Genomic DNA, 8,976 nt, shown 5'->3' with positions numbered 1-8,976 from the left:
TGGGCAAGACACTTCACCTACCGCCTACTGGTGATGGCCAGAGGGGCCGATGGCGCGATATGGCAGGCTCGCTTCTGTCAGTCTGCCCCAGGGCAGCTGTGGCTACAACTGTAGCTTGCCTCCACCAGTGTGTGAATGTGAGAGTGAATGAATAGCAGAATTGTAAAGCGCTTTGAGGGTCTCGAAAAGCGCTATATAAATGCAATCCATTATTTATTATTATTATTATTATTAATTTCAAGGTGTTCATTAAGAAGGAAGGTTTTATATCAGACAATATTAACCAGAGCAGTGATGGTGTATTTAGATAAAATGAAAGTCTTGGTGTGTGATACCATTTTCAAGGAAAAACTGTATATTAAGTGTGGTGCTACACTACAAGCCAGTGATTAAAGTAAATAAAACACTTAGTAAAAAGCAATAGATACAGAGTTTAGTATATGTAGGTTTATACACTCAAAAAAATGAACTCAGCCTATCTCTGCTTTTACTAAAGTAGATTTTGTTGTTTGTTCTTAATAAACTCGATTTTGCAAAAATCCTTAAAGTGTTTGTGCAAATTTAATGAAATGTTGTTACTTTTTGTTGTTACACAAAGTCATTGAACTGTGTCAACGTAACATTGTTGAGTAAATTCACAGGTTTGTCCCTCTGCACATACTGCTGCGTGCAGAGCCCGCCTAAATAAGGGCCAATGCGCATGCGCACCACCCTCTTTCTCAAGCTTGCTATTTCTTCGCCATGTGGACTGGTTCAGCCGCATTTTTGTCCAAAAATCAGGTAAGAAGTCATTTTTCTTGTAAAGCCCGTCTACATATATATGTTCACACGTCAGTTAATGTCGCAAGTGCTACTAAGAAAAGAGTACAGGCAGGGTTTTGCCCGGTAAAGGTTTGCTAACGTGGACTTGCTGCACGTGAGTTTCCAAATGATTTTGGAGGGGACTCCATTGCAATAGCAAAGCTCTGTTTTCAGCCCAAATGTAGTGTAGCGCTAGCGTCGGTACGCGTCGGTACAGGCAGCGCATTCGGTCCGGCACGCACTTTCGCGCCAAGTTTATACTCGGACGCCTGACTGCGTTGCACTTTAGCCAACAACAGTGGAGAAGCGCTCCTCGCTAGCAGACAGGTTAGGGTGTATTTTCTGTCTAATATTTCAGCTTACGTTTTGATGTAGCTTGCAGAAAGCATTTAGTAAGCTGGTGTAAGATGAACTGCATTAATGTTGTACAATGTCCATGGGATTTCTCACTCGACTTTTAATGTCAGATTACACACACATTTACACAATATGCAGTGGTGATGATGTAGATCAATAAATTCATTGTTGTAGCATACAATATTAAAAATAAAACTGATTAATATGAAACATTAACAATGTGCAAATTATTTAGTTTTTTCAGGGACAGTGTAATGAAAATGTCTTTTGTGCTTCTCCCCCAGATACGTTGATGTGGCAGTGCAAATTGTGCAAAAAAGTGGTGTCATCACGAGCTCTGTTATTAAAACACTACAGGTTAGTTCATAGTAGACAGCAGTATCCATGTGCCTATTCTGATTGTGTCTGTGTTTTCAAAACATGGAATGCTCTACATAGCCACTTAAGCAGATCACATACCCAAAGAACTCTAGACAAGTCTGTGAGTTTGGCAACATTTAACTGCCATTTGTGTTCCTGCTGCAACATAGCTTCGGAGCAGGAGTATTTTTCTCACATTAACAACCATCTAAAATGTAACGAGACTGTGCATTGCATGTTTGAGGGTTGTTCTTTCAAAACAAATATCTATGGTACATTCAAGTCTCATCGAAATAGGAAACACAATCCTTATACCTTAAAAGACTTCAAAATCGGTATTGCTAACACTATTGTAGGCCAAACATCAGCTGATGACAGTACAGACACTATTGTAGAAGAGGACATAAGTGCAAATATTGATCACGATACAACTACAAGTGAGACTGAAGATTTGGCAAATGTAATAGAACTTAATTTTGCATCTCTTTTACTTAAGTTGGAAAACTATTTTCATGTTCCCAGCATAGCAATTGACGAGTTGCTTTCAGAATTGCACTACCTGATAAGCTGTGCATCAGTGCCTTTGACAAATCAAGTAATTGTAGACATACTCAAGAATCATAACCTTTGTCTAGACCAGCCTGTTATTGAAGAACTGACAAAGGCAGTTTCTTTTAACCCTTTGTTAAAAGCCATAGAAAAGGACGGCACACTTGCCACTGCCTTCAAACGCAGACAGTATTACAGAAAACATTTTGAAGTAATTGATCCAATTGAATACATTCTCGACTCCCAAAGCAAGAGGACCTTTCAGTATATTCCTATTCTAAAATCATTACAGCAGATATTTAAACAAGAAAACATACTGAACAAATTTGTCACTAGCCACAATCAGAATCCTTTTGTAAATAAGGAAAAGTATACATCATATAAAGATGGTCTACATTTTCAAAATAATGAGTTTTTCTCAGGCGGTGAACTAAGAATCTCTATTTGTCTTTATGTTGATGATTTCGAAATTTGCAATCCATTGGGGACATCACGGAAAAAGCATAAACTTTGCTCAGTTTACTGGATTTTAGGTAACTTGCCACCAGGTAGTCATTCATCCCTCTCTTCTATTTATTTGGCTCTCTTGTGCAAAAGTGAGGACCTTAGGACCTTTGGCTATTCAAAAATATTTGAGCCACTTTTGCAAGACCTTGTCATTTTAGAGCAGCAGGGAGTGTTCATTGACAATTTAGGGGTCAACTTTAAAGGCACTGTCCAATATGTAGTGGCAGACAGCCTCGGAGCTCATGGATTGGCCGGTTTTGTGGAAAGTTTTTCTGGAGATTACTTTTGCAGGTTTTGTACTGCTACACGCTCAGAAATTGAATCAAAAGCTACAAATAGTGACTTTTCTCTGAGAACTGAGGAGCTCCATCGTGTACACATAGCAACTGCACGTGAGACAGGGGTAGCTTGTTGTGGTGTGAAAAGCTCGTGTGTCTTAGCAGACAGTCTGTCTTTCTTCAAGGTCACTACAGGATTCCCCCCTGATCTTGCACATGACCTTTTTGAAGGTATTGTGCCTTTTGAGATAGCTGAGTGCCTTCGAATACTAATAGGCAAGAAGTACATCACTTTTGAAAATCTAAATAGACTTGTTCAGTCATTTCCCTACAAAGGAGGGGATCAGACTAATCGCCCTCAGAAATTGCCTCACAATTTTCTTAGTAAAAAAACTGTTGGTGGCAATGCACATGAAAATTGGTGTTTACTAAGACTTCAGCCACTTATTATTGGACAACACATACCTGAAAACGAACCAGCTTGGGAACTTCTACTAGATTTGAAGGATATTGTTGAGCTTGTTGTGTGTCCTGTTCATAACAGTGACTCAGTTGCATACCTGGAGAGTAAGATTTTAGACCACCATCAAAGGTACAAAGAAGTATGCCCAGATAGAAGACCATTGCCAAAACATCACTTTCTGGCTCATTATCCCTCAATAATTCGCCATTTTGGTCCACTTGCCTTATTATGGACAATCAGATTCGAGGCAAAGCACACATTTTTTTAAAAAGTTGCTAGACACACAAACTGCTTCAAAAACATAACCCTGTCTTTGTCAACCAAACACCAGCTCATGATTGGCCATTACATGCATTCATCAGGCTGTAGCAAAGCCACTTTTGAGGTTTCACGAGTCTCGGCAGTCCCAGTAGAACTTCTCAAACGTGAAATTGCACATTGTCTTGCTGAAAAGTACCCTGACACAGCTGTAGTTAGCCTTGCCCAGAGTGTGTCTGTTGCAGGCATCTACTACAGGAAGGGCATGTTAATAGTACATGGATCACTGGGGGGTCTGCCAGAGTTTGCTGAAATCCTGCAGATGTGTATTTTGGCAGATTCGTTGGTGTTTATAGTAAAAAAACTGAGCTCGTGGTACACTGAACACTATGGATCCTTCAAAATTGACCCATCTCCAAAGGAAATTTCTCTTGTTGCACATGAGGATCTGGTGGATTGTTATCCACTTTGTGACTACCAAGTCGGAGCTTCTCGCATGGTTACATTAAAGAGATACATACACTGTTCAGGTAATTTTAATGTCCATGTTGCCGATTTAATTTTTGTGCTGTATAGCAGTACTTCTCAAAGTTTGGTTCTTAAAAATAGTTGGACCAGAACTTAAATCTACTCGGATATGTTTCAAGCCTTGTAAAAATACTAGAAAAAAAATTGTGCTGCAAAATTCTGAATACCACTAAAAAAATGTAACATGTACTGAAGTTTGGGAACCACCTGCTCATGTTCTTGCACTTATTTTTTAGAGTAACAGTTGGAGATTGGGACATCAGAAATGACAGCCCCAACAAAGCTTCTGATAATCCTGGGGGAGAACAACGCACTCAAGTTAACCCTTCCTTTGGGGATACCAAAGAATGTTAACGAGCTCAAAGCGGAGATTGAAAATCAGTGCGGAGTTTCTGAACAGTTCAGATTGCAGTACATGGACACAGATTTTAATCAGTTCCTTAACATGACATCCACATTTGATCTAAAAGACATGGACAAAATAAAAGTGATTAAAACAGGTGTTCCAGAAACATCCACTGGTAGTAATGAAAGCAGTGTGTCCTCATTTAACTTGGGTAGCCCCTGCTCTGGCCACAACCCTGATTATGACACAGATATACTGTCATTGCCAGAATCCAGGTCATCAAGCTCCTCGAGCTCAGCAAACTCCACGCTGCGATCAGAAGCCTGGCCACTGGACTTTCGCATACCTGAGTTTAGCTTCGATGTAGAGCTGCAATTGACAAAAGGCAACCAGGAATTCCAAGCCAATGGAACACTTTTAACCCTAAAACCAAAGCTCAAGTCTGACATTTTAGAGAGCTTGTCTTCAGAAATTATGAAGTACAAAGCTTACCCTTCAGACAGCAATCTTAGTGATGTTTGCCAAGCTTTGGTTGTAAAGCATCCATGCTTGAAAGAGAAGGGTTCAGAAACTGGATTTTCTGCATGGAAGATCAGTTTGAAGTATAAAATGTCAAACTATCGTGGAAAACTGAAGAACTTAGGGTGTAGTGAGTTGGTCATCAATTCTCTCAAAAGAAGAGGGAACAGTAATGTGCATCCCAACCACGTCAAGAAACCCAGGAGAGCAGAGGTGAATTTCTGCCCTGATTATCCAGCTGGAGAAACCCGAGAGAGTCAGGAAGAAGAAAGGTTGGTGCTGCTTTCAGAGTTCAAGAAGAAGAACAACAATGAAACCATCAAAGCAAAAATGGCCCAAACCTTTCCTCACCGGAGGCAAGAAATTCTTCAGGACATGCCCTTCGTAGCTGACTTTAAAAGCCGATGGCCAGCTCTTTTTTTCTCCACGTGAGGTAACTGAATCAGTTGATCTGCAAATGCACTCCACATGCAATATTTTAAACCCATCACGCTAAACATTTGTTTATTTTACAGATAAATGCTGAATTCCAGCGCATCACTACGATCCCGCTAACATCCACATTTATGGCACAGCTGGACAACAACACAACCAAACTGACCAAAGTCTTCAGAAACAAGGGAGGAACATCTGGACGCAAGATCACAGAAATCATGGCTGCAATTGATGAGGTTTGGAATTAATTTTTTTCAATGCTTCATTCCCTCTTTTAATACATATGATTTTGTTGTCTCCTTCTATTGTAAGGTAAAGTTTAATGTTGGTATTATGGGATTGTTTATTCTTTGTCCTTTTCATGATAGTGTTGTCACAGTAATAAAGTTTTAAGTTGATTTGGATACTTTATAAAAAAAATTGCCAGAATTAAAAGCTGTTTTTACAGAACAGTAGCGTTTCCAAAACGGGATTTGCCACGGCTCCCTGGGGAGAATTTTGGCATTTACAGTAGAAAAGCTGAAGCTAGAATAAACTGCCATCAGGCACCTTTCAAACCAAGACGGGATAAAGGGAGGTCTCTGAGCTTAGTACTACAACTGTTTTTTCATTTGTCCTTGCAAAACCTCCTGTTCAAGTCCTCCAAACACACCCACGTCACCCTGCTTCTCTTCCAGCGTCACTGGCTGCTGGTCAACTTCAAGGTTCATTTCAAGATCCTGGTTCTGGTCCTTAGGGCCTTACATGGACAAGCACCATCATACAATGGAGATCTTCTCAGTCCCAACACCCCCAGCAGGTCCCTGAGGTCCAGTGATCAAAGCCTGGTAGTGCACAACAGTCTAAAGACCAAAAGTGACAGATCATTGCTGCTGTGGCCCCCAAACTCTGGAACTCTCCTCCTAAGCCTTAGATCAGTGGACTCAGTGGTTTACTTTAAAAAAAAAATCCTCTGTTCAGGCTGGCTTTGGTGTGACCTCTTGTTCATCCTCTTCCTCACTGGATTCTTCATGCTGCTGTTTTTGGTCGGGTTTCTGTTTTTTTTGGGATCCTGTGGTTACCTTTTTTTGCTCGTCACATTTTTTCAAATGATAATGTTCCTTCTTTCCTTAATTTTTTTTATTTTAAATTTTGTTGTTCTTCTGTAGTGTGTCATGGACTTTTTTTCTCAAAGCATTATATACATTTATTTTGCTGAAGTTAACTGAAAATGTCTTTAAAGTTTAGCTAAGTAAAATTTGCTTTTATGTTTTACAGAACGACACAGTTGCAATGAGAAGAGTGTGTACGCTGAAAGGACTTGCAGTCTACCTCAATGAAGATCCGAACAGCTTGATCAAAGAATATCAGGCAAGTAATCAAATAGAAACAATTTCCAGTAATAAAAATTTAACTGACGGTAATTTTTCCTCACACACATTCATTAGATTATAACAAAAAGTTAAAATTAGAACATTATTGGAGATATAAAAGCACAAGCTTATGCGGGAGTGACCCTTGCCATTACAGTTGGGGTGTAATGTGGGCTGAGTGTACTGTCTTTCTGCTTTGTTGTTCTGCCGTGTACTCAGATGATGGACCAACACCTCTCATCTCGCTCTGAGCTGTCTACTGTTTTGCAGCTTAAAGGGATATTCCACCCCAAAGTGAAAATTGGTCTATTACCATATTACCCAGAGTAAGATAAGTGAGAAAAAATAATTTTGTAACCAGTGCAATAATTCTCCTGATCCGGCAGCAGTCTATTTGCTTTTGCCTAGCATTTAAAAAATGGAGTGAATGGGAACTATAAGCATTTTGGTTGCAAATGACTCTTTAATGGTACGAATTATTCCTGGTGAGCTCAATAATCATGTCGACTTTAAATGAAAAGTAATAAGTAACTTGAAGGATTTGGAGGAGTAGATTTAGACTTGGGAATACATTATGGTTACCACATACAACACTGTAAGCCGCCGCTGCATGGTGCATGGATATTCGAATATGTGTTTATTTATGGAAACCAGAGGCTTTTTCAACCACTGCTGTTGTATCCAAGTGCTATGCCATGGCGGGTTACAGGGTGCTTTGGCGTAACCGTAATGTAGGCCCAAGTCTAAATCGCCTCCTCCTGCAAATCCGTCGTGTTACTTTTTACTTTTCATTTGCAGTCGACATGATTATTGAGCTCACCAGGAACAATGGGTATAAGATCAGAAATGTACTGTGCTGGTTACAAAATGCTTTTTTCTCAATTATCTAACTCTTGGCAATTTATGGTAATAGACAAATTTCCACTTTGGGTGGAATATCCCTTTAATTGATATGAAACCCTGCAACTTGTATTATTATGTTTATTTACTTATTAATTTTTTTAGGATGTGGACTTCCATGAGGCCGAAAGTGAAATGGAGAAGACGCTCATTGGCATCTACGTCATCAAAACAGAAGGAGAGCGTGACCTTGACCCGGCAGAAGACATTGGTATCATAATTGAGGGTGTCGCTGTGCTCAGAGATCTTCCTGATGTTGCCACTGCTGTTGTGTTGTTGTTCGGCCTGATCTACACTTTAAACATGAGCTACCCATCCAACCTCAGGTACACTTTTGAGTTTTTTCAGAAAGTACTGATGGGACTTGATGCTAAGAAGCTATCAAACAAAGTTCAAGTGCTCAGAAACAAACTCCTTGAATAAAGAGGAGGAAGCGGGAGGCCCTTATTGCTTAACTTAGTTTGAATGCTTTACGTTCAGGTATAGTTAAGTTGTTCATAAACACTTTTTTTCATTGTCAGTACTGTTTCTTGGGAACATTCACCAGTTTTAGAGAACAATAATGTTCATTTGCATTTTAGCAAAATACTGTTACTTAAAAAATTGGTGTTGCACTTCTTCTACTGCTACTTGACAACATACAGAAAATGACAGACATTTTAAAAAGTTCTAGCGGTTAGGCCGCTGTGATTTGATATTTCAAAGAATGTGACATTTGGCAGCTGTCTGCAACTTGGGATGTAACCATAACTTGAAAAACTGAGTAGCACTGTTTTACAGTACAGTTTTTGAACAAAACAGCCAATTTTCACTGTTTTAAATGAGTTTAGTTTGCTCTTTCATGCTTATCAGTGTTTGAAAATAATTCCTGAAACGTCCTGTAAAATGTAGGATTTTTTTTGATAATTTGGATGCTTTCTGGACCAGTTGAAAGACAAGTTGGTTAGCACTTCACTGATCTTTGAAGTAAAATATTGTTTTATGCACAAAGTATTTAGTTAAAGTTGTAACAAGTTGTCTGCATTGATTGCACTTTGTGTTAAGCTACGGCTCTACAGTCTTTTCGGTCTGTCAACAAGTATTTAATATGCACTGAATGTGCTTAGTAAAGACAGGACTTTGTTGGATCATTTTTTTTAATCATTTTAGTTTGACGACAAGTTGGTTAGCACTTTATACTGATCTACATTTTCTGCACAAAATATTCACTTGGAATTTGTAACAAGTTGCATTGATTGCACTTTGTGTTAAGCTGTTGTGCTTGGAAAAAAGTATTTTATATGCACTGAATGTGCTTATTAAAGGCAGGATTGTGTTTGATAA

General features: G+C 39.2%; 2 protein-coding genes across 2 annotated transcripts; both read left to right on the top strand.

Annotated features, from left to right (window-relative positions):
* The first annotated feature begins 533 nt into the window (after positions 1-533).
* On the top strand, positions 534-4,342 carry LOC146657790 (uncharacterized). Its single transcript, XM_085426790.1, has 4 exons — positions 534-780; positions 1,443-3,419; positions 3,819-4,103; positions 4,338-4,342. Exons 2-4 carry the CDS (start codon positions 1,451-1,453, stop codon positions 4,340-4,342), a joined length of 2,259 nt encoding a protein of 752 aa, XP_085282916.1. The 5' UTR covers positions 534-780; positions 1,443-1,450.
* LOC146657789 (uncharacterized) lies at positions 3,308-8,976 on the top strand. Its single transcript, XM_085426114.1, has 5 exons — positions 3,308-4,103; positions 4,338-5,386; positions 5,470-5,637; positions 6,659-6,751; positions 7,759-8,976. The coding sequence occupies exons 2-5, from the start codon at positions 4,367-4,369 to the stop codon at positions 8,074-8,076; spliced, it is 1,599 nt and encodes a 532-aa protein (XP_085282240.1). The 5' UTR covers positions 3,308-4,103; positions 4,338-4,366; the 3' UTR covers positions 8,077-8,976.

The sequence above is a fragment of the Rhamphochromis longiceps genome, linkage group LG12, assembly GCF_057381845.1.
Source record: "Rhamphochromis longiceps isolate RC_006_pf linkage group LG12, R_longiceps_female_GT1.1, whole genome shotgun sequence".
NCBI classification, from domain to species: Eukaryota; Metazoa; Chordata; class Actinopteri; order Cichliformes; family Cichlidae; genus Rhamphochromis; species Rhamphochromis longiceps.
Note: the sequence above shows the minus strand (reverse complement) of the source record. Positions and strands in the feature narration are given on the sequence as shown.